The 26,184-nt window shown below is 41.2% G+C and overlaps 2 protein-coding genes across 2 annotated transcripts in view; both read right to left on the reverse strand.

Annotated features, from left to right (window-relative positions):
• Positions 1 to 26,184, reverse strand: part of LOC120480869 (NACHT, LRR and PYD domains-containing protein 3) — a 165,447-nt gene that overhangs the window by 129,276 nt on the left and 9,987 nt on the right. The gene's annotated exons all lie outside the window — the stretch shown is intronic.
• The window catches only part of LOC120480865 (NACHT, LRR and PYD domains-containing protein 3), a 43,127-nt gene that overhangs the window by 3,767 nt on the left and 13,176 nt on the right, over positions 1 to 26,184 (reverse strand). Inside the window, exons 2-10 of the mRNA XM_089126981.1 lie at positions 23,682 to 23,753; positions 23,467 to 23,592; positions 20,199 to 20,246; positions 18,017 to 19,811; positions 14,170 to 14,343; positions 8,005 to 8,175; positions 7,726 to 7,896; positions 5,641 to 5,814; positions 3,130 to 3,176 (exon numbers count right to left, since the gene is read on the reverse strand). Of these exons, the coding sequence (XP_088983107.1) occupies positions 3,130 to 3,176; positions 5,641 to 5,814; positions 7,726 to 7,896; positions 8,005 to 8,175; positions 14,170 to 14,343; positions 18,017 to 19,811; positions 20,199 to 20,246; positions 23,467 to 23,592; positions 23,682 to 23,733 (2,758 nt within the window). The 5' untranslated portion in view covers positions 23,734 to 23,753. The remainder of the gene's footprint in view (positions 1 to 3,129; positions 3,177 to 5,640; positions 5,815 to 7,725; positions 7,897 to 8,004; positions 8,176 to 14,169; positions 14,344 to 18,016; positions 19,812 to 20,198; positions 20,247 to 23,466; positions 23,593 to 23,681; positions 23,754 to 26,184) is intronic.

Raw genomic sequence — 26,184 nt, forward strand, 5'->3', positions numbered from 1 at the left:
TTCATCTGCTTCACGGCCTCAGTTAACTCTTCAAATGAGACTGTACTGTCCAGATTCTCACTTTGTGTTTCTGTGATAGACGGCAACTGCTGCAATATCTGTGACACACATTCAGTCTCGGTTTCTTCTTTTCTGTACAAGTTTGAATAATAATCCATCGCCATCTTTCTCATTTCTCTTGCATCGAAAGTCTTTTGTCCATCAGGTTTTGTCAAACAATACATTTCATTTTTTTGCTTTGACACTTTTTCCAAATTAAAAAAATAAGCAGTAGGAGCGTCTATCTCATTTACAGTCATAAAACGAGATCTTATCAGGGCGCCTTTTGCCCGAACTTGCAACAATTCTTCTAAATCTCGTTTCTTTTCACCCAACATGCCAGCCGAAGCTGAACTAAAATTCTAATTCGTACCAGATGTGATATTTGAGATATCTTTCTCTATTTCAGAAATTTTCTGTTTTATATTTCTTGTTGAACACCAAGTATACTGTTGACAAAAAGTTTTTATTTGTGTCTTCCCTATGTCCCACCATTGTATCCAACAATCAAATTCCTTTTTCTTAGTCACCCACTCATTCCAAAAACTCTCAAATTTCTCAATAAACTCTTTTTCTTTCAACAATGCACCATTAAATTTCCAATACGGACTTCTAAATCTAGCTTGTGTCAAAATAATGTTAACTGTAATAAAATTGTGATCTGATAGACAACATGGAAAAATATTGCACCCCACTATTTTATTATTTTCTGCACATTTGACATAAAACCTGTCTAATCTCGCTACACTTATCCTTCCCTGCGAAATCTTTGTCCATGATGTGAACTGTTTCATCTCTTTATTCCTGTCTCTCCATCCATCTACCAATCCATTCTGAGCTATAATACTTTTTAAAACATCAGCTGACACAGGATGTGGTTCATCATTATTCCTGTCTAAAAGGAAATTAAGGGAACAGTTCCAATCCCCCCCAATGATTAGCATGCCATCTACAGTATAATCATTTAAGAACTCTCCTAATTTTCTAAACACGATAATTCTTTCAGACCCTTTATTTGGAGCATAGATATTTATAAAAACGAATATCTGATTTTCAACTTTAGCCTTCACCATCAAAATACGTCCTCTCTCTATTTCTATTTCTGATAAAATACTGACGTTAAGATGAGTTGAGAATAAAATAGCTACACCTGCACTCACGTTCGTGCCATGGCTCAAACATAGCTTTCCTTCCCACCATAAATTTAACTCAGAAACATTTTTAATATCACTATGTGTTTCTTGTAAAAAGGTGACTTGTGAATCTTTAAGCCTAAGAAACTCGGAGAGTAAACCTCTTTTTCCTCCATCCCTCAACCCGTTCACATTTAATGATCCTATTCTAAGAATCTGCATGGCAGGAGAGAGGGAAAAAACAAACAGATGACAGAAAAATAACCCAAGAAAAAAGATAATTCCTACACCCATGTGTTCTATTTTTTCAGTTTTACGGTATTTCTTTGAGTTTTACGCACATTTGTCAGTAATTTTTTCAGCCGAAATCGTTTCTGTTTTGAAATGACCTCATAGCCCACCGTCCTCTGAGCTGTCGCCACTGATTTTATAAACTTATTAGTATCAGGAAAAAATGATGAAACATCAACCTTCTTCCCTTTAGTTAAATCCAGAAACTCATTTAACTCTTCGACTGAATACAAATCTTCCACAGTCTGACTACAATCTATCTCCGAATACTCCGAACAGTTGTCACACTCTTCATCTTCATCACTGTTTCCACTCTCCATAAGCACGTTATTCTGTCTCCCGCTGACACTCGCAACCCCATCATTATGATCAACTTCCTTATCCTTAAATTCAGCTTCGTCCATCAACACAATTGGGCCTATAGTATTATCACCAGCTCGTGTAGATGAAATAAACTCACTCACCTCTGACTTTGAACTTGGATCTACAGCACTCCTCTCAGGTGGATCACTCATCTGAGGAGAAACTCTAGGTTCTCCTGCTGAAGCTGCAGTCTCCAAATCATTCTCATTAACCCCGTTTAACTTTTGTTTAGTTTTTTCCGGAATCACTACCTCCTTCGCAACTTTAGGCCGTTTTTCTTTATTTTGATTTTCGTCTTTATCACTCTGACTCAATTGCTCATCAGAAATCTCTTCGTTCTTTTCGTTTTCTGATTGTTTCTTATGTGGGCACGTGAACTTCTTATGTCCTAAATCCCCACATTCAAAACAACGCAAGCTATCTGTCGTTGCAAAAATCATGTAGGAACTATCCCCTTGCTGAATACGAAACGAAATATCCAACTCCTTAGATTGCGCATTCAAAAACGTGCTTTAATGCTGCGTGTTTGCAACCGAGTGACAACATTTTAATGGCTCCAGCGAACTTTCCAAAGCGACTCATTTCTTTTTGAATTTGCTCGTTGGAGATAAACGGCGGGGCGTTTGAAATGGTAACCCTGGTAGCAGGCGCGCGCAAAGGCATTACTTGCACCAGGGAATCAGAAATCACAATTCCGTTTTCAACCAGTCTGTTAACGAACTTTTCCTCTTTCAAAAACACCACCACCGCCTTGTTCATTCTGGAGGCTGACGCTATATTTTCGTGCCCCACAATTTCCCCCATCGCTAATAAAACATCTTCTACCGTAAACGCCTGATCGGAGAAAACTTTACACCCGTTTTTGATTGATAACCCCGGCGTCCCCTCACCTGAGAGAGACGCCATGGCCTTAATCAAAATAATTATCACACCAACAAAAAACTACATTCCTATCACTAAAAAGGTGACAAAAAATAAAACAAAAAGAAAAAAGAAGAAAAAGAAGAAAAAAAACAACTTAAACACAGAATAAGAAATCAAAATTGAAATCAAATTCAAACGTGCCGCTCTCAAACCGCTCCGCTCCCAGCATGCAATCCACGCACAGAGAGAGAGAGAGAGAGTGTGTCTGTGTGTGTGAGAGAGAGAGTGTGTGTGTGTGTGTGTGTGTGTGAGAGAGAGAGTGTGTGTGAGAGAGAGTGTGTGTGTGTGTGAGAGAGAGAGAGAGTGTGTGTGTGTGTGTGAGAGAGAGAGAGAGAGAGTGTGTGTGTGTGTGTGTGTGTGTGTGTGTGTGTAGACGTACATTTGTGTAGTCCTGCTGTAATCCTGATCTCTCCTCCATGATCCACACTACAAAACACACACAGTTAATCAGTAAACACACACACACACACACACAAGAACAGATGCAAACAGACACATGCACACACACACAAGCAGAAACACACACACACACACACACACACACACACACAAATAGATGCGTGTGATCTCTCTCAATTACAGTTTTTTTCAATGTGAGATAACACACACAAAGTTCTCCATAATTAAGGGCGTGGACACTACAGTGACAGGGAACGCTGCTGTCACTACTAGTGTTTAGGTGTGTTCGACATCGGCTGGATGAAACCCATCGGTGAGATTTGCTTGCAGGCGGGAGGAGCTGAAAACTGAGACGCGAGTCGGACACTTTCTGCTTCCACAAATTACACTTTCTCTAATTAGTCAATTACACAGACTCTTCAGAGACATTTTCATTCAATACTTCATAAGTTCTACTTAATACAGCGTTTGTTTGTACATGAATAAAGTTAAAAATAAGCCTATACTATTAATGTATTGGGGTCTACGTTTTTATTCAGTTTTATTTTTTATAAACATGACAAAATATAACATCGTGACTGCATGAAAAGAGCTTTACTGCTTTTAAAACAGATCTGAGAGCATTAGTGGAACTGAAGGTGTGGGAATAAACATGAAACACATGTGATGGTTGTCATGTGGAATCCAGCCAATCGTTAAAAAACAGCAGAGCTTGTGCAGCCTCAGTCCTCCGGGGGCTCTCGAATCGCTCGCGTACTTTGATGGCATATGTCATAATCATGTGGCGTCAGCGCTGTCTCAAGTCAGACAAAATTTCTAGCCGGCATGCACTGCTCAAGTCAGCCACCGATCGGTCTTTGCAGCCGAACCAGCTTTTGTCTGTTAGAGTCACTTCAGCTAATCCTGTAACTCAACAACACAAATGTATCCACTAACCATTCAGAAACGTCCAGGTGCATCTCAAAGTGCAACCTCTTCCCAAGTCTTTCTGTAAGGCTGCACTCCGCTACTGGTTTTTCAGAGATTTTGGATGAGTGAAATCATTCCTGTGTTTTGTTATTGCCGGTTTATCTGAGCCTCACGTAAAGGATTGACCCTCTTCTGAACGGAGGCGGGGAGCAGCAGCTCAATTGCATTTAAAGGGAAACACAAAAAAGTTTTTGAGTTTTTGTCACAGTTCTCTTGCCTCCCAAGTCTTTCTGGTAGAAATGGGAGCTCTAGTGCAAGTTCTACTGGGAAGACTCTAAGGCCCTGTTTACACGAGAATGCTCACAGGTGAAAACTAAAAATATTTTATCGGATGTGGATTTCGTTTACACAGCGTTTTTGAGGCTTAAAGGAGCTGTATGTAAGAAATTTATTTCAAATAATCATAAAATGGCCCTGATATGTCACTAGACATAACGAAATCATGTTCATTTCCAATACTTATATCACTGACAACAGTAGTCTGGCCAGGATATTGTAATAAAGCTGAAGTTGCAGCCCTTAACTGTCATGTTGTGTTTTGGTCTGATGCTCCACCCTCCACCGATCTACCAATCACGAAGTCAGTTAGTGTTGCAGCATTCGGGTTGCCAGCTCTGCTCTAGTTACCACAGCTGCAGCTACAAATGTGTGGGATAAAAAAAATGTTGGATCCTGCATCTTATCTGGCAACCTCGAGTCAGGTGGGAGGGGGAGGGGATACACCGCTCTACAGTAATTTGAAATTGATTGCAGTACCAATTTTGGCCACAATCTTACATACAGCTCCTTTAAAAACACAAAAAAGTGAAACCACCCTCCAGAGTGGAAATCTTAAAAATGCTCCACCGCTGCGTTCCCATGTAAACGGTAGAAACGCAAAAGTCTGCTTGACAGTGAAGGTTGTACGCAGACGCATGGACTTGGTGTTGTTGTAGTATGCACTCCTAGCCGCCTGAAGTGCATACTACATTGAATTTCACACACTTTTGCGTCACCATTTGCACACGGATTTCCCACACAAAACGCTCGTCTAAAAGCAGAATAAGTGATGACACAACGCCACTTTTGCGTTTTCTCCTCAGAATCGTTTCCGTGTAAACATAGCCTAATATCATGTTATTCATTGACCTCAGATCTAGCCAATCAGCACTCAGACATTTGGAGTACTTAAGCCCGGTTAACACCCATTACTACGTTTGCAAAAACTGACACCGGTGTTCATCTCCATCCTCCCCAACACCACCCGGTCGTTCTCTTGTCTCCTGAGTCTTTCTGGTAGAACTACTTTACCTGTGCGCTTACTGAAAATAATTACACACCTCTGAATGTTCATCAGCCAATCAGAATGAAGCATTCAACAACCACATAGTATAACTAGAGCTAAACCTCTGTACATTCTCAGTAAGAACTTTATTAAATGTAGTCATGTAATCTATAACAAAGTGTAACTAATTTGTAAGAAGTGAATATTGCAATGGTGTTTTTGAAGTTGTTTAATGGAAGCTCTTCCTGCTCTACATACTTGAGTTTTTCCAGTCTGTAGTTTGGATCCTTGAGTTTATCAGAGAGCAGCTTGACTCCTGAATCTCCTGGGTGGTTGTAGCTCAGATCCAGCTCTCTCAGGTGTGAGGGGTTTGAACTCAGAGCTGAAGACACATGACCACAGCCTTCCTCTGTCACCATACAGCCAGACAATCTACAAAGACATACAGCAACAGTCCACATGACATTAGTTTGGCATTCACATCAGTCTCTTTCACACAATGACCTGCGTAGTTTGTACTTTCAGCTGTTATTTTCTGTAGATTCTTAAAAGTAACAAAAACATTCATTATTATAACATTAATTATGATCGTGGCTTTTCTCAAAAAAAGAAATCTGGGTGGGGGGTTCTGCGCTCCTATTGGTTTTTAGTTTGACGGTTGTCAGTGTAAAGTCACACTGCCAGAATTTTTTTTTATATTTACTTGTATTATTAGTGATCAAACATTTCAGATGTTGACCTAGGAGCAGAGGAATCTTTTCAAGGATTCAAAAATGTGTCTCTGACAGTCAAATCGTGGCCAAAATCGTACAGTGTGAACCTGGATTTAGGCAGGTCGCTCCACCAGCAGGGAACAGTAAAGGTAAAGGGCACCTAAGTAGTAAGTTTAGGTATAGGGGTGAAACCCTGAAGTGACATTTTTAAAGAAGCTTATCAACTTCTACACTGCTTCAGTGTTACTTTTTTAACACTCTGAATGTGGATTATATAAACACTGAGCAGTGTACATTACTGGGGATTTTGATGCGTGGAATCATCCTGGGCTGCGTTTCCCAAAAGCATCGTAAGCCTAAGTTGATCGTAAAAACGATCTACGAATGATCTTAATATTATGTTCTGTTTCCCAAAAGCATCGTAACTTAAGTAGCACTTGAAAATCTTCGTAGAACTACGAGTGCTCTGGAGTAATCGTACATCCCCAAGTGCATCGTAAGAAGACAGAGTTATGAGGTCACCTGCAGGACAACCGGCATATTACACTTTTATCTAGATTCAATAGATTACACTGCAACGTAAGTAGCCTATGATATAGGCTATAGCTAGGTTTTGATTGTACACTTTGTTGTACTCGTGTTTTGTGTAAATTAATAGATCAAATAATTAAAAAGGGAAGAAAAAATAAAAATACACATCTAAATTAAACGAATGGGGAAAAAAATCATAAAATAAGTAATCTGCGAAATATGCTTTTAAGACCGGCCAAATAGGGATGAATTAAAAAAAATCTGTCATTGACTTGGTGACGTGCACGAAAACCAGCCATGTATTGGGCATTTCTCGTGGAGCTCCTTCCCTGATCTTTGAACACGGTTGCAGTTTGCACCTTTGAACACGGTTTGCAATGTGACATGTCCTTCCAGATGTTTTGTTTTTCCTTATTTGTATGGTGTCCTTTAAATCTGTTAAAAATAAAATCTTTGTTTCCCTCTATCTCCTCTAGAAAGACATTAATTTTATCTTTTTGAAAGGTAGCCTATCTTCTCTTGTTTTTTTTTCAGCCATTTTGTCAGCCTGTATAGGTGTTTTATATCCATATAGACTTGTCTTGATTTCTAATCCACAACAAATGACGATTATTAGGTTAAACATTCAGAATACGACTCCATATAAGGTTATATTTCAGCACTTCGCGAATGGATAGCGACGCTTAAGTAGCACGTAGAACGCGTTCTCGCGCGTTCATGTTAAGTGCATTATTGGGAAACACACGTGGAATTGCTGCGATCGTTCGTAACCTTGCACGTAGAGAGCGCTCTTAAGAGCTAAGATACATCGTTATCAGGAAACCCGGCCCTGGAGAAGATCGATGTTAAAGTACGATTTTTGCACCAGAGGGCAGGTAGCAAGGTCAAGCCCCAGTGATGATGTTAATTGGTGTGGTGATGAATATTAGTATTGAATGCATTATTTTTTGACTGCAAATGTCATGTCCATAATTACAACAAAATTGGAAATTACAACAATGCAAATGCTGTTTTTGTCTCTTCTTCTGGCATTGTATTTGTTGACAAAATTGTAAAAATATATATTTTTGTATTAATTGTTTAATGGAAACCCATTTACCTCAGTATCTGTAGCTGACAGTTTGGGCTCTTCAGTCCATCAGAAAGAAGCTTCACTCCTGAATCCTGCAGGTCATTGTTACTCAGGTCCAGCTCTCTCAGGACGTTTGAGGATTGAAGAACTGAAGATAAACTCCCACAAGACTGAGCAGTGAAATTGCACATGGCACATCTGAACAAGAAAAGCACAATATAATTGCATACAGAATAAATCTTAGCTGAGTGATTTTTACATAATTAATGCAAGATAAAAATCAATTGCAAGTATTTGAGTTCAGACCTCAGTATCTGTAGCTGACAGTTTGGGTTCTTCAGTCCATCAGAAAGCAGCTTCACTCCTGAATACCGCAGGTCATTGTTACTCAGGTCCAGCTCTCTTAGGACTTTTGAGGATTGAAGAACTGAAGATAAACTCCCACAAGATTGAATGGTCAGATTACAGCCAAGTAACCTGTGTGGAGAACAAAACAAACAGCAATATTAATGTGTTTTTTATGTAGGGTTTATAACAGGGGTTCTCAGCTCAGGCCCTTGACATCCACTTTCTGGCCGAGTTTAGCTCAAACTCTTATCAAATACACCTGAACAAACTAATCACGGTCATCTGGATTACTATAAAGTTGCAGGCAGGAGAGTCTGATCAGGGTTAAACTCTGCAGGAAAGTGGATCTTGAGGGCCAGAGATGAGAACCCGTGGTCTATAATCTGAAACACACATAGCAAAATCCCCAGAGTAAAATGAACACTGCTCAGTGTTCATATGTGTCCACTGTACAATCTACAACTGACTTACAGCCACACAGCCTAAGATGAAATCAACTGAATCTAAAATAAGACATGACATCTCTCAAGATCTCACCAGAGGATGATTAAACAAACACTAACCAGGGGGATTTTAACTTTAACCATGACAATGACATATCCAGAGCCGGTCCACCCTATATGCAAAGAACACAAGTTGCCCAAACCACGAGTCGCCCCCTTGCTCTCAAAGATGTGTTCATGATTAGGGCTCCACAATCAATTTAATTAAATTTTAATTTTACTTTGAATGATTATGAAAACACCATTTCCTTTGAAGCAGTGTGCTGTCGCCCTTCCTATATAACTTTCAAATCAGACGAATCATGTAATGTGATACACAGTCTCCTTCTGTCTGTTCTCGATACTAAAAAGAAGTGTAAAGTTAAAAGTGTATTGACCAGTGAGCAAGATACTGTTCCCCAGGCGGCTTTCTGTGTACACAATTCATAATGGAGCAAAACACGGACAAGTATAGGCTACTCTGAGCTTCAGCTGTGTGCTTAAATGGACAAATACACACAGAAATATGTCCAAATGTCTTCAATTAAATGCAGTCAGTAATGTTTTAAGTAGGGACGCACAAATACCACTTTTTCCAGAAGGAGTCCAATATCAATACTTTAATTTTTGGTATTTGCTGAGACCGACACCTGTATTTTCACTACATTTGTAACTTTTTAATATATTGAAACCAAAAGATTTTAAAACCATATTAGTTGGCTTGATTTGTTTAGTAAATATATATTTCCTTCAGTTATATATTTAAGCCTGTTAAACTGTATTTTGAGAGGTTCAGTTGCTTTACCATATTTGATCCATCATGTAATTGCACAGCACATATTTAGAGCAGCTCCAGCAGGGCTCAGTGCTGAGGATTGGGTCAGTGGTTCAAATGTTTAGATACCAGTGACAATTTAACTGAGAGGGGTCAAACCACTAGCATATAGTTTTCCTATTGTTAGTTTAAAGCAGTGTTTCTCAAACTTTTTCAGCCCAAGGACTACTTTATCTCGCACTTTTTTTCTGAGGACCACCTAACCAAATCCCACTCTAATATGCCCCCCAAAAAACAACAAAATTGTAAGGATAAGCTAATTCTTAAAACACAAATGCAATAATATGATCAGGAATTATTATTTGAATTTTATTTAATTTGAAAAAGTGCAATTAAACATACTGTCTCAGCCTAGGTCTCACTTAATGTTATTCCAAAGAGCCATTAGTTTAAAACTGAGGTGGTGGGCATATGCAGTCTATGGTTGTAACTATGGTAACAATAAAATGCTGAAAAATATGTTCACCTTAATGTCCAAATATTCACTGAAATTACTGGGATTTTACACATGAAACAAAAACTAGTACGTTACAAAACTAACAGATCTGTAGATTTTATATTTTGAGATTTCCATCTAAAACTGAACGTGAATATTAGTGAGACGAGTAGTGCTGCTTCTCACACATCAGTTTCTGAATGTCTGGCTCCAAAGAGGAGAGTTTCAGTTTCAGAGTTTCTAGGCTCCACGCCCGCGCCACAGCCGAGTCTGTGGATCGCTAGACACACCTCTACAATAACCGTCATTAAATGTCAAATATTATATGCATCTCTATAGCACGCGTTGTGATTATCATGCAATTTATACGCGACAATTAGTTTTTACATATGCTACATGTGATAAGCAGTTTTTCTCATGCATTTGATACGCACTTTATTGTCCTACCCATCCTACCCAACGTATAATACACACGCACCCGACACCACTACTAAACCTACCCATGCGTATCATATGCACGTAAAAACTCTTTTTTTGCATATAAATTGTACGATAAACACAGTGCACGCTATAGAGACGCATTTAGTGAGTTGGGTTGTCGTCGCATTTACAAAACTAGGTGAACAACACGGGCTAGTTGTCTTTTCATTATTCTTATTCTTTCAATGGCTATTTTTGCTTTCAACTTTCCTCTTTAGACTCTTTGATAGTGACATTTTCTCTCACCAGTTTAAATGTTAACATCACATACACACAACATAATAGCGTACCTCCAGCACGCAAACATAAAAAAATGCAGTTTAGTATGCGAGGATGCCAATGAATACTTCTAAGTTTAAAAGTAGTCTACATCAAATAATTATTACAATCAGTTAGACTCCATTGTGTAACAAACACATTAAAATGATCCACATTTATTATTCACAATATAGAAAGAGGAAATAAAACAGTTCGTTAAGAGCATGACTCAAAAATGCCATTAATGGGCTTATTCAAATCCTCTTTTATTTTTTGAGTTATTTCTATCCATTCCGCATCTCCCACATGTGTGTTTTGGCAAGGCAGGATGTGTTGCAAGATACCGCAATATATCGGGAGACATGTGGGTCAGACACGATTCTGACCAATTCATTAAGTTTTGTTTTGTAGAAAGCCTTTCTAAAAATGTTATTTTGTTTTGTATCATTTGTATTTAATTTTTAATCAATGTTTTATCAACCAATTGCCTGGATTTAATAAATAAGAAGCAAATATAACAGACCATATAATTAGGACATGGAGGAGCCAGTGAGATTGCATTGCTCGTGAACTGGAGCTCTTCATAAATGAGCCGAAACTCAGTGTTTAAGCTGCCTCACAGACACAAGAAATATAAAGAAAGCTTAAAAATGTCTCATTTTAAATGAAACAATTCAAATCGAAAAGAAACCGACTGATCTGCTTATGTAATCCATATGAAAAGTGCATTTCTCTCTACAGGCGTGTTAACTACTGCGGCCACTATTGCAGCCGACAGACACTAATAAACAATTAAAATGTCTCCTTGCTATATTTGAAACATTCATAAGCATTACTTTTGCCAGTTCCTTGTGGCAGCTTTTGTGTTATAGGCAGCGTCACCCTCTGGTTACATGAACACGGCGTCACCACCGAATCAGCACTGAAAACATCAGGATTTTTTAGTTCACGAGTTCACACTTACAAATCAGTCGGATAGATTTAATTGGTAAACATATTTGACTTGCTGTCCGGGGAGAGGGCTCTGATCTTGGTAATTGGCCCCAACGCAGAGTAAGTGTGCCGATTGTCTGAAGCCCATATAGAATCACGCCAACCCATTGGCTGATGGCGCAGGCGCCACCTTGATGCTCTTACGTCGTCATATTATATTAGCGCACATTATCTGGTTTCATTGTACGAAATTATTTCCAGGCGGTAGCGTAGAGTGGAGCTCAACTCTAGTCTACAGTGATGGGCGGAGTAGTGGGAGTGGCCTGCGGAGCTGAGCATTGCAATGCACTATGGGGATTGTTGCAATCCACAAGCACTAAAAAGTCATTTTCTGCCTTTTATTGGCCAAGAAGGACCCAAATTTTAAAAAATTATACTATTCTACTAAATATATGACCCACTTTCACTACATATTCATGTCTCCACCAGTGGAATTACCCTTTAACTGCTTCTATTGTTCTCATTTGTAAGTCGCTTTGGATAAAAGTGTCTGCTAAATGAATAAATGTAAATGCATATTCATCACTGTATAAATTAAATATAGATGAATCTTTTATAAAGTTACTAAAGTAATTCAGTCAATAGCAGGGAGTGATTACTGTGTTTGTAGTTTGATTAACAGTCAGAAACATTAGGCTTTTATTAGGCTGCTGCTGACCTGCTGCTGCACATCCAATAGAGCCTGTTGTACTGTACGTGCGTTTACTTTGATGACACATATTAAAGATATAACCAACTATGTTTACCAGGATACTCACCAAGATGCATGTTTTACATAATTTTATGGGAATTTGTCCATTAAAGTGCAAGACATGAAAGATAATTCAATTCAATTCACACACTGTGAGTGGCACTTTCAGAGCGCGGGCTTCCGATGTTTGCGTTCATGAAATTTCTTGACCTGTAAATGTCCTGTGATCATGTAAGAAACCACTCGTTATACATAAATCACGTAACAGTTCATGTTTTACTTACAGATACGATTTAGTTTTAATCCAAATGACACGTGTGCTGAGTGAACGATCAGCAATCAAGAGCATACAGTAGAAGTGGGCTATCTCTCTCTCTCTCTCTTCAGTTAAAGTTAGTAAATACTTGCTTCGTTTTGTATTTGTATACAGGTTCTATGTTTGTGCCATTGTATTTGTATTGTGCCATTTATATATCCGACCGAACAACAAACTTTCCACTGATGTCTGTGAAAGGGTTGCGCTCGACCAGGTCACACATCTGTGCCGCCGTGCGCTTGATCCACTGCGCGTTTTTCTCTTATCAGTTTGCGGACCACAGCTATATAAATATATATAATTAATTCACTAATAGACCAATACTACTTTTGCGTTATTGAAGGGTAACGCCCCTTTTTGATGGAAGACAAACGGATTCCCCTGAGAACAGAACTCCCTCTAGATCTGCAAAGTTTCTTTATAGCAAAAATGGCAGCAACATACACTTTGCTGGCCGAGGACTTTGAGCGGTATTTAAAGAAGCTACTGGATACGGGGTTACAGAGGTGTTCCTTTTGAAACGGTCGAAAAGTGGATTAATGACCCCACGCAGTGGCCAGATATGGACTATTCAGACATCTCCCACTATCTCGTGGAATCACCAAGTAACCTATTTTTTGTCATTACACACTCAAAGTATGACAAACTAGACTATCTCAATAGCTTAAATCAAGTTAAATATGATCCAACTGACATGGCGTCATAGTTTTGTTGTCGACTAGCTATACTAGTTAGAAAGAAGAAGCTGCTAGCAGCTAACATTATGTGATTAGCTCTCAATAGGCACACTACCTTGGCTGTTAACTGATTTTACTAAAAAAAACTAAAGTGGACTTGGCTGGTTTCTGCTTGTGTCTAGAAAGTGCTAGGACTTTGAAAATTGTAAAAAGGTTTAGAGTGTACGGCATTGAGCTAATCATGTAGCAGCTAGCAGAGTCGTCTTTCTAACTAGTATAGCTAGTCAACAACAAAACTATGTCAATAGCTTGAATCAAGTTAAATATGGTCCAAGTGATAGGCCTCATAGTCTAGTTTGTCATAGTGTGAGTGTGTTAATGACAAAAAAATAGACTACTTACTTGGTGATTCCATGAGATAGTGGTCTGAATAGTCCATATTTGGCCACTGCGTGGGGTCATTAATCCAGTTTTCAACTATTTCAAAGGGACACCTCTGTAACCCCGTATCCAGTAGTTTCTTTAAATACCGCTCACGGTCCTCGGCCGGCAAAGAGAGTGTGTATGTCTGTGCCATTTTTGTTATCAAGAAACTTTGCAGATCTAGAGCGAGTTCTGTTCTCAGGGGAATCCGTTTGTTTTCCCCCAAAAAGGGGCGTTACCCTTCGATGACACAAAAGTAGCGTTGGTCTATTAGATATATTACTTCATAGACAGCACCTAAAAAAGTGTTATATAAATGTAACAAATTAATTCTCCTTTATCCCCATTATATCCTCTGTTGTAACTGAAGTCAAACTGAAGATAAACTCTCACAGGACTAAGCAGTGAAATTACACATGGCACATCTGAACAAGAAAAGCACAATGTAATTGCATACAGAATAAATCTTAGCAGAGTGATTTTTACATAATTAATGCAAGATAAAATCAAATGCAAGTATTTGAGTTCAGACCTCAGTATCTGTAGCTGACAGTTTGGGCTCTTCAGTCCATCAGAAAGCAGCTTCACTCCTGAATCCTGCAGGTCATTGTTACTCAGGTCCAGCTCTCTCAGGATGGTGTTTGAGGATTGAAGAACTGAAGACAAACTCTCACAAGATTGAACAGTGAGATTACAGCTATGTAACCTGTGTGGAGAACAAAACAAACAGCAATATTAATGTGTTTTTCATGTAGGGTTTATAACAGGGGTTCTCAGCTCAGCCCCTTGAGATCCACTTTCTGGCCGAGTTTAGCTCAAACCCTTATCAAATACACCTGAACAAACTAAGGGACTAGGGATGGGAATTGATAAGATTTTATCGATATCAATGGCACTAACGATTCTGCTTATAGATTCGATTCTTTAACGATTCTCTTATCGATTCCTGATAGCACTGTGTGGGAAAAAGTTGTCATATGCTTTTTCAGGGGGGAAAACAAGTGGTTTTATTTGTTGTAAACCTTACACTTGACTAAGCAAACTGCACTTTTTATGTTATTTATGTAATAAATGGAACCTTATTAAAAAGTTTTACGATTAGTTATTCAACGATTATAAGTCTTGTGAGTTCAGTGTTGGAAGATCTAACCCTTCATTAAAACGAATGGGTTCAAATGAGTCGTAAGTTCGGGAATTGAACGTGTCATCATCGGACGTGTGCGCGTTGTGTGATTATCCCGGCGATTGGGACATCCCACAAGATGTGTGTCATCAAAGAAAACATTTCATCCCTGGATCGTTTTTTTTTTTTTTTTTTTTGTTTATTTGAAGTGTGGTTTATGTCAGCTGAATGTGCGGAGCGCTTTTAAGAGAAGATAAGGCAATGGAGGCCTATTTTAGCACAATTCACGGCCAGCGGTAATTCTGGAAAAACAAATCTCCCAATGCTCCACATGATACTTTAGTCTCCTGACCTTACCATTGTGTCAATTATTTTGATTAATATGTGCGAGGGAGAGAGAGAGAGCAAGACAGCGCTTAGTTTTGAGACGGTGAAGCCTGAGAGAGAGTGCGTGCGCACGTTTGCTGGCAACCTCTCTCTCTCTCTCACTGCTTGTTCAGTTTAACATGTGCGCTGTCACAAGTGCAGCATTTCATCACTACAGAGAGAGACAGTTTTACTCACCGATCAAATCAGGCTTTGGCGGTACAAAAATTCGCTTGGGACAGTTGTGAAAAAATACAACAGGGACAGTTGTGAGTTTACAGTCTATAGCCTACATGCTATGGTTGAGTCAGAGCAGGACCATCGATAAGAGGAATCGTTAACGTCGAGGGCATACAATATCGATGGATCGTAAAACTTAGAACCGGTTCTCGAGTGGAACCGGTTCTCAATTCCCATCCCTATAAGGGACCGTTCCATATTTATGGAAAGGACCACCGAAGGAAAATAGGGTGGCTTGTTTGGTGCATATTTTTCCACGTAGCTCTCTCTCTGTCTCGCCCCCTATCGCTATCAGATGGGTCTGGCCCAACAAAAATCAGACGCAAAAGATAAAATCCAGTTAGGCGCTGTTTGACAGAGCACGCGCGCTTCAGTACGTGTTTAGAAAAAGTGCATCATGTCAGAAAAGAACGCCAATAAAATGTTTACCCGGCAAAGCTTTAAAGCATGAGCAAATAATGAACTTTTGTGATTGCGAATACGTGTCCTGTGAGTGTAATTCTAACGCTGTATTAACATGTGATGTGGATGTACGTCGAGTTTTACAGTATTGGGACTTTCAATCTTAAGACTTAAAGGCACACTATGCAGGAATTCAGTTTTTGTCAAACAGCGACCCCTAGAGTCACAGTGGAGTACTTGTATTTAATGTCACTGTCGTAAATACCACTCACGCAGAGCATCTCTGCACTCACAGCCTGATACCCATTTGAAGCTGTTATATTAAGGCACAAATCTTGCATAGTGTGCATTTTTGTCATTAAATATGCTGCTATCAGTGTCATGGATACATCGTGTCTCTCGTGGCGGCGCACGCGTAGTCTTCACTCAGACGCGCTCTTCAATCTATCGCAGTTGCGGAGACTCTTTATTCATTCCAGTGAAATCACAAAATAAAATGCACACAAACGTGTCCCTGCTTGATATAGACTGTAACCACTGATGAACATATTCAGTTTTGATGAGAGAGAAAAACACGTATAACCTGTAACCTCTGACACAAAAGATCTACCACTAGACCATTAAAGAACTCAAACAAAACTTGCGGATCGATGCATTAATTTACGGGTTGAGCAGAGAGGCTCATTCTCTACCGACCGCGTTTTCTTTGCTTTTTCCATCGTCGAGTATCACGTCTGAAATGCGCGCAAGTGTCTTCATGCTTCATATGTTGTTGTTGATGTGTGTGACGTCGTTGCCGTAAAGCATGTTGTGATTCTCGTGAGATTTGTCGGAGGCGTTCCTCTCAAACTTGCATTGCTGTTTTTTCCAGCAGTGTCCCCCACAAGCTTTACTACCAGGACGATTCCCCTACTATGAGTTTGTTTATCATCTATTGAATGATCCATGATCAAAAATCATGATATTATACTTTATTATAAAAATGCCTTCTATATTTCTTTTCACTCCACTGTACTTCACCACAGGCGACCGCACGTACGCAATTGACAATTGGTTATTGTCATTTCACCATATTTTTGAACAGACAGTGTGTTTACTTGGAAATATTACTGTGTATTTTCAGTTTTAATTTATATTTCCATCGTAAGTTTGGTCTTAAATTTAATTTAGAAGTGGTATTAAAAAGTCTTAAATTTAAATTGGTTATACCTGTAGCCACCCTGATTAAGTTCTGTAGTTGACAACTGCATGCAAAGTAGCTGACTTACTGCGTTGCTCTGATTGGTTGTAGGTTTACCGATTATCCAATTGAGTGCAGAGTTGGTTTTTTCCTGGTTCGGTTAAGACACGCCTCATAATCAAAGCCATACGGAGGAGTTTCAGACTCATATTCCGACAGCAATATGAGTATGACGAAGTCAGGCTACTAATCTGTTAACATGGGAGCCGAAATAAAAACGGACATGCCACGCTTACGAGACGCTTTCGCCACGCAGCCAGTGTGTCTCCGGCCTAAGCCCTCGCCATTAAAACTATTGTTTATTCTGAGGCTACACGTTTTTTTTTTTAAGGTTTTTAAATTTTTTTTTATTTTTTTATGAAAGTGATAAAAAACAACAACTGGAAAATCTCTGGAAATATTCTTTTGTGCCACTCGTCTTCCTTTATGTGAAACGCCAGAGGACGACATTATCTGAAAATATTGCTTTCCAAGCATCGTAATTTTTCATTATGATTAAGGTTAGGGTTAATAATCTTGTATAAGGAAAATTGAGGACTTTGTTCAAGTCCAGTGAACAAATGTTTATGTGGGTTTTATGACCTTATTTCATTGATTTTAAACCTGTGAATTGAAACAAACAGTTCAAAAGAATGAAAATGATTTATACTATATCAGGATAACTATAAAACTTTCTAGAGGATATGCAGGTATTATTTAAATATTAATGACTGAAAAATTACATTATAAAATTGTGTGAACCCTGATTTTTTTCTGTTGATTATTTTGTCATGAAGTTTTTTAGGAGGCTTTGTCTACCTCGTCTGTTTAGAGAAAACATCACTGGTTCATTCACACTACAGGACACACAGGGGAAAGTGTCTGCAAGACATCATAGTTATGAGACACCTTTTCATACACAGTGAATCAGCGAATGAGAAAGCAAAACCTGAGTATGTGGAGTTGACAAGATATTTCACTGAACTGTATTTTATCTTTTAATTGTTGTGAAATTGTGTAATTACTCACAGGGCTTTTCTGCAGCATCTCACAGCTGGAATGAGTCTCTCGTAGTTCCATGATGAAGTGAACCTCTTTGGGTCGAACTCGTCCAGCACCTTCTCTGAAATCAGCAGTGTGTAGACCAGCACTGTGCACATTGAAGAGGAGAGTTTTCTTCCTGGATCTTCATCTGGACCGAGGTATCTCTGGATTTCCTCATATAAGGAATTATCTTTCAGCTCAAGTAAGCAGTAAAATAGGTTGACTGAAGCCTCCTCTGAGATGTCCTGGTCTAGTCTTTGTTTAATGTATCCAGTTGTTTGTCTGATGCTCTCTGTGGTGTCTTCAGTGTCTGTCTTGTCTTCAGTGTCTGTGATCAGGCCTTTGAGCAGTTTCTGACTGGATTCCAGTGAAATGCCCATCAGAAACCGCAGGAAGAGGTCCAGATGTCCTCTCTTACTCTCGATGGCTTTATCAACAGCCTTTTGCAGTAGCTCATGTAATGTGATATCCTCTTTGGGCTCATCAAAGAAGAACTGCAGCTCCTGCATGTTCTTGTTCAGGTAACAGAGGAACACATGCACTGCAGCAAGAAACTCTTGGACACTCAGATGTGTAAAGCAGAAGATCTTTGACTCATGAAGTCCGTGTTCCTTCTTAAAGATCTCAGCGATCATTCCTGTGAACTCAGAGTCTTTACTCACATCAATACCACATTCTTCCAGATCTTCCTCATAGAACACAACGTTTTCCTTCTTCAGCTGTTCAAACGCTAGCTTGGCCAACTTTAATATAATGTTTCTATTTGACTGTAAGAGCTTTGTTTGTTGTCTTTCTGTTTTTCTATCGTACTTCTGGCTCTTCATGCTCATCTGTATCTTCAGGAAGTGAATGTACATTTCAGTGAGTGTTGTGCTGATGTTCTCTGTATTGTTCTTGATGAGAATATTGTGAAGGACTTTGGCCGTGATCCAGCAGAAGACGGGAATGTGGCACATGATGTAGAGAGTACGAGACGTCTTAATGTGTGAGATGATTCTGGAGGACACAGTCTCATCTTGGAATCTCTTTCTGAAGTATTCCTCCTTCTGCGGGTCAGTGAATCCTCTCACCTCTGTGAACAAACCCACATGCCGAGGAGGGATCTGATTGGCTGCTGCTGGTCGTGAGGTCACCCAGACGAGAGCTGATGGAAGCAGAGTCCCTTTGACCAGACTTGTAAACAGCACGTCTACAGATGACTCTTTCTCAACGGTGTTTAATGATCTATTATTTTCAAAATCCAAAGGCAACCGACTCTCGTCAAGTCCATCAAATATAAATGCTAGCTTGCATCCCTTATATAACTCTGATTCCTCCAGGTCCTTCAGTTCAGAATAAAATTCCAGCAGAAGCTTATGGAGACTGAACTCTTCATCTTTCATCAAATTAATCTCTCTGAATGGGAGCAGGAACACACAGTCTATATTCTGATTGGCTTTTCCTTCAGCCCAGTCCAGGATGAACTTCTGCACAGAGACAGTTTTTCCAATGCCAGCGACGCCCTTTGTCAGCACATTCTTTTTCTCATCGGTTTTCTTCAATGCAGTAAAAATATCATTGCATTTGATTGGTTTGTCCTGTGTTTGTTTTTTCTTGAAAGCATCATCAATCTTCAGAACCTCATGTTCCTGATTGACCGTTTCCATATCTCCCTCTGTGATGAACAGGTCTGTGTAAACCGCTTTGAGATCTGCTTCATTTTCCTCTTTCCCCTCAAAAATACATTTAGCTTTCTCCCGCATGCTGGTTTTGTGTTTTTGCAAAAATATTTGCAAATCCTCTGTTTTGAAAATAACGTAAGCAAATTAAATTACAGGCAAAAAGAGTTTTATTTTTAGCCCACACTTTTTATTATGTGCCTTTACTATGTGCTGTAATTTAATACAAGACTATGGATTTACTGTGACTACACTTTGTTCTGGCCGATTCCCACATTTACTGTTAATGATCTGAGTTATGGGTTTGCTGAAGGCTTAGGATTATAGGGGTTAGAGTTAGCTTTTGGGTCAAGGGTTGGGTTACAGCTAGGGCTAATGTTAACTGTCACTACAAATGTAAATTTAAACGCCCCACAACTTTATCAAAAGTTTTTGACATTTCTCTTCAAAATACATCCAACATGTCTAAATCCTTTAAGACCTCTATAGTGAAGAAATGATGGTTGCACCTTTTAATTGTTTTTCTGTTTTCTCCTTCGCCAAGGTTTTTTGTGGCTCTGTGAGGAAAGAGAAAATGAGAACATTTATGCAAATGAAAAGAGACAATAGATACAGTTACACAGAAGAATAAAGTGGCAAGTACCTAAAGCATTTCTGAAAAATATGGCTACACACTAAACTTCCTTATGAATAGGATTCACAGCAAGCATTATTTCATATATTATTGTTAATAAATAGTGTGTATCAGAAAGTCCAGATATTATATTATATAGTTATATTATATTATTATCATATATATTGTATTTGTCACAGTCCTTCGTCTGCACCATCCTGTCTGCGTCTCCAGCACTACACTTCCCAGGATCCTCTTGTCTCCACACCTGAACTCACTCCCTCATCAGCCTCCCGTTCAGCGTCCTGTATTCATCTGTTTCACCTGTTTTCACCTCGTTTAGTTTGATTCCTCTGTGTATTTAGTTCCTTCCCATTCAGTCTGTCTTTGTCGGTCGATGTTGTATGTTACCCGGAGATTCCCTGTCCTCCTACCTGTATTTTTGATTAAAATTAATATCTTCACGTTCATCTGGACTCCTCCTATTCCTTCTGCCTGCACTCCTGCACTCCACCACCTCACACCGTGACAGATCGACCGACCACAACAGTGACAATATGGGACTTCTCCTAACCCCGGCTCTCACCACCATCAACCTTTTCCAGGACGGACGAACTTGTGAGGAGTACGTCGTCAGGTTCCTGGAGCTCTCTGCTGGGGTAAGTTGGTCGGATGATGTTCTAAAGTCAGTCTTTTGGCTGGGTTTGGATGATCATCTGTACCGGCAAGCCCCAGCAGCAGCGTTTCCAGGAACCTTCGCCGGATACCTGGATCATGTGTTGTGGTTGAGTGGGTCAGCCTTCACCGTTGGTGAGGCTGAAGATGACAGCACCACTCAACCACACACACCCACCATCATCCCCACCCCTGCCGTCATCACCTACCGGTCAGAGCCCTCTTCACCGCTGGTTCCGTCCAGCCCCATCCAGCCCGCGCCAGTGACCGTCTAGCCAGCGCCAGTGACCGTCCCGCCAGCGCCAGAGACCAACCAGCCAGAGACCGTCGAGACCGTCCAGCGAGAGACCGTCGAGACCGTCCAGCGAGAGACCGTCGAGACCGTCCAGCGAGAGACCGTCCAGCGAGAGACCGTCCAGACCGTCCAGCGAGAGACCGTCCAGACCGTCCAGCCAGAGACCGTCCAGACCGTCCAGCCAGAGACCGTCCAGACCGTCCAGCCAGAGACCGTCCAGACCGTCCAGCCAGAGACCGTCCAGCCAGAGACCGTCCAGACCGTCCAGCCAGAGACCGTCCAGACCGTCCAGCCAGAGACCGTCCAGACCGTCCAGTCTGAGCCCTCACTGCTGGTTCCGTCCAGCTCTCCAGAGACTGAATGCTCTTCACCGCTGGTTCCGTCCAGCTCTCCAGAGACTGAATGCCCTTCACTGCTGGTTCCGTCCAGCTCTTCAGAGACTGAATGCCCTTCACTGCTGGTCCCGTCCAGCTCTCCAGAGTCTGAATGCTCTTCACTGCTGGTTCCGTCCAGCTCTCCAGAGACTGAATGCTCTTCACCGCTGGTTCCGTCCAGCTCTTCTGAGACTGAATGCTCTTCACCGCTGGTTCCGTCCAGCTCTCCAGAGACTGAATGCTCTTCACCGCTGGTTCCGTCCAGCTCTCCTGAGACTGAATGCTCTTCACCGCTGGTTCCGTCCAGCTCCCCAGAGACTGAATGCTCTTCACCGCTGGTTCCGTCCAGCTCTCCAGAAACTGAATGCTCTTCACAGCTGGTTCCGTCCAGCTCTCCAGAGACTGAATGCTCTTCACCGCTGGTTCCGTCCAGCTCTCCAGAGACTGAATGCTCTTCACCGCTGGTTCCGTCCAGCTCTCCAGAGACTGAATGCTCTTCGCCGCTGGTTCCGTCCAGCTCTCCAGAGACTGAACGCTCTTCACTGCTGGTTCCGCCCAGCTCTCCAGAGACTGAATGCTCTTCACCGCTGGTTCTGTCCAGCTCTCCAGAAACTGAATGCTCTTCACTGCTGGTTCCGTCCAGCCCTCCAGAGATTGAACGCTCGTCACTGCTGGTTCCGTCCAGCCCTCCAGAGACGGTATGCTCTTCACTGCTGGTTCCGTCCAGCCCTCCAGAGACTGAATGCTCTTCACTGCTGGTTCCGTCCAGCCCTCCAGAGACTGTATGCTCTTCACTGCTGGTTCCGTCCAGCCCTCCAGAGACTGAACGCTCTTCACTGCTGGTTCCGTCCAGCCCTCCAGAGACTGTATGCTCTTCACTGCTGGTTCCGTCCAGCCCTCCGGAGACTGTATGCTCTTCACTGCTGGTCCCGTCCAGTCTCTCCGAGCCCGAGCTCTCTTCTTTGCTGGGCCCGACCAGCCCAGCCCCAGAGACCGTCCAGCCCGCGTCAGAGACCGTCCAGTCTGTGCCGGAGACCGTCCAGCCTGCTCCGCCCTGGCCACGCCCTCAGCCTGCTCCGCCCTGGCCACGCCCTCAGCCTGCTCCGCCCTGGCCACGCCCTCAGCCTGCTCCGCCCTGGCCACGCCCTCAGCCTGCTCCGCCCTGGCCACGCCCTCAGCCTGCTCCGCCCTGGCCACGCCCTCAGCCTGCTCCGCCTTGGCTACGCCCTCAGCGTGCTCCGCCCTGGTCTCGCCCTCAGCGTGCTCCGCCCTGGCCACGCCCTCAGCCTGCTCCGCCCTGGCCACGCCCTCAGCCTGCTCCGCCCTGGCCACGCCCTCAGCCTGCTCCGCCCTGGCCACGCCCCGCCCAGCCCCCAGTTCGTCCCCCCTCCTTCCTCTGTTATGCGGCGTGAGGTCACGCCTCCCGGGAGGGGGGAGTTCTGTCACAGTCCTTCGTCTGCACCATCCTGTCTGCGTCTCCAGCACTACACTTCCCAGGATCCTCTTGTCTCCACACCTGAACTCACTCCCTCATCAGCCTCCCGTTCAGCGTCCTGTATTCATCTGTTTCACCTGTTTTCACCTCGTTTAGTTTGATTCCTCTGTGTATTTAGTTCCTTCCCATTCAGTCTGTCTTTGTCGGTCGATGTTGTATGTTACCCGGAGATTCCCTGTCCTCCTACCTGTATTTTTGATTAAAATTAGTATCTTCACGTTCATCTGGACTCCTCCTATTCCTTCTGCCTGCACTCCTGCACTCCACCACCTCACACCGTGACAGTATTATAGTCATTATTTTATATATATACAAACTACATTACCATTTCCCGCAGTGTTTGAGCTGTAGTTGAAGGTCACTGGGGCTGTGAAGGTGCTTCTAGCAAGTACAGGAGCGTTTAGAGTTGCTCCTGTTTCAGCTTTCACATCAACACTGCTGCTCATCTGGACTGGAATACAGATAGAGAGATTAATTACAGTGCTTAAATCACAACTTTAACATTTCTGATTTGTTCTTTTTTTCTTTTATCACTGTTACCTCCTTCATCTAGTGTGTTATCAGAACAGCAGCAACAGACAACAGAAGCCATTGTCCTTTACTGACTTACAGCTGTTGGACAAGAACACAAATGTCTATAATGAATCGTCTGTTATCAGACACTTTCCAAAAATACAAAAAATACAGCAGAGTATAAGTGCTGTCAATCAATTGTTTTTTAAAATTTACTAATTATTATTATTTTTGGTCATTTTTTTGGTAATCGCGATAAACGGTAAAGTTTTAAATATATTTTGATATTGTAATACTTTCACATTAAACCTCCAAAATAATGTAGAAACAGCATAAATTAATAAATCTTTGCACACACAGATATTGCTGTAGCTTTAGATTTGCAAGAGGCCTATAGGTAGATAATCTTCAGGATATGTGGCCGCATGAAAATGACAAAGGACCAACAAATATAAGTGGGGTTTGTATTTATTCCTTATAATTAGTTAGGAGTTTCTGTTTCTTTTACTGTTCATAGGGCAGAAGACTCACAATAAAACAAAATACAGTGCCAGTATATCTTTGGATCACACAGCAAATTGTTCACCCCAAAATAAAGGAAATATAAAAGTAAAATTTGTCGCCTCTTTTTGTGTGCAATAATAAAGAACAATGCAAATAAGGCATCACCAATAACAATAATACGGTAGTGGTACTTCTGGAAAGAAAACATCTTAGAACTGCATAAACAGTTAGACTGAAATAACACTCACTAAATACACCTGAAATGACATAAACATCCAACTACCCTGTGGTGTAGTCTACGTGATACGCAGGTATACGCCATGTTTTGAATGAATAAATCAAAAGTAGAGCTGTACAATGAATCAAATCTTGATATGGACTAGTGTTTGTGAATATTAAAGCTCAAAGAGACTGCAATTGTTCTGCGTAGGGTGACCACCTGCTAATAAGCCCAAGGGGGGACAAGGGGTATGTTTCTGAGGGACAATGTGGGACACTGCTTGGCGCGGCGGTGCCCCCATCCCACGGGAAGACTCTGATAGTGGTTTACCCATATCTAGAATTGTTACTATTGCCTTACTGTTTGTACATGAATAATTGTTAAAAAAAAAAAAAGCACATACCTTAGCACATACATTAATAATGCCCTATTTCCTAAACATCTGTAATTGCTGATATATTCTCATGAATAGGCCAACCAATGTGTATTTTTTTTTCTAAATAAAATGAATATTTTGAACATTCAATGAATTGACAGATGCACTTCCACTTCCGATTTACTTTAGCTATTTAATTTGATTTATTTTCATTACAATTAATTCACTTTAAATAAATAAAAATATAAAATTATAGGATTAACAGGAATTATAGTTCCTCAACACCACAGGAACAGTTTTAAAAAAAGTCGAAAAAAAGTCTAAACTCACAACTCCAGAGGTTCACGGAACGACAAGGTGTGCTGTCATGACAACAATGAAAAAGTTGACATCAACCTAGTCAGCAGGTCACGTGGGAGTGGCAACCAGTCTTGGGGCATAGACATACAGTATGTCTATGGTCTTGGGGAAGTTCTCACTTTCTGAACTAGTTCAAAGTTTAGTTCACACATTTTAAAATGAACTAGTTCAGTTCAAAGTTTGCACAGAAATGTAAGATTGTTCCCATCTTCACCGACCTCGTTATAAAATCCGTTTAAATTATCATATGACGCCTTTGTCGACGGCGGCCGCGGTGCGACACTGGTGGCTTGTGTTGCCAGATTGGGTGTTTTTTTCGCTACATATTAAGCCCTGTTTACGTTGAGGTTTAGCCGGGCTTTTGCCTGGAAGGCTCTATAGAAATCTGGCACCCCACTGAACGAAGTTAAACTGAGAGAGCGTACGTTCACAGACACCAGAATGAACGAGTTCACACGTTAATCATGACAGACAGTAAAACAATACGTTCAGTTCACCCACAATATGAACGAGTTCATAAACGTGAACGAGTTCAGGCACAACGTTTGGCTGCCTGGGTCTCGAGGATATAGAGTGACCGACTTTTTTTTTTTTTTTTTTTTTTGAGCAAGCATTGATTATGCGTGACACGGTCTCAATTTGCGGGACGCATGAATTGGGCTTCAAACGCTGTGCGCGCACGCGCTACGCGGGACGGGTGGTCACCCTAGTTCTGCGCGTCTCTGGGAATGAGCACTCAATGCGGCTCTACTACACACACACTGAAGCGTAGCAAACGTGACGCTCGTGGTGTTTTCAGCTTTTCACTGTATGAGGACATGATGTAGGCTTGTTTACACATGCGATCAAGCAAAACATACCCCCGCTATAAACATTCACCACCCCAGAAATGATCCCTGACCCTGCTTGCCACCCCGTGATTTGTTTTCTAGATCTTCCCCTGCCTCAAGTGCAAATTTCATCATTCAACTTCAGATTTGTATTTTACAAGTTTTCGCATTGGAGCTGTGAGTGTAAATTTTAGTGAACAAGTACAAATATTTAATGTACAAGTTCTCAAATTCACATCT

Source organism: Pimephales promelas, chromosome 24 (assembly GCF_988280905.1).
Source record: "Pimephales promelas chromosome 24, fPimPro1.hap1.1, whole genome shotgun sequence".
NCBI classification, from domain to species: domain Eukaryota; kingdom Metazoa; phylum Chordata; class Actinopteri; order Cypriniformes; family Leuciscidae; genus Pimephales; species Pimephales promelas.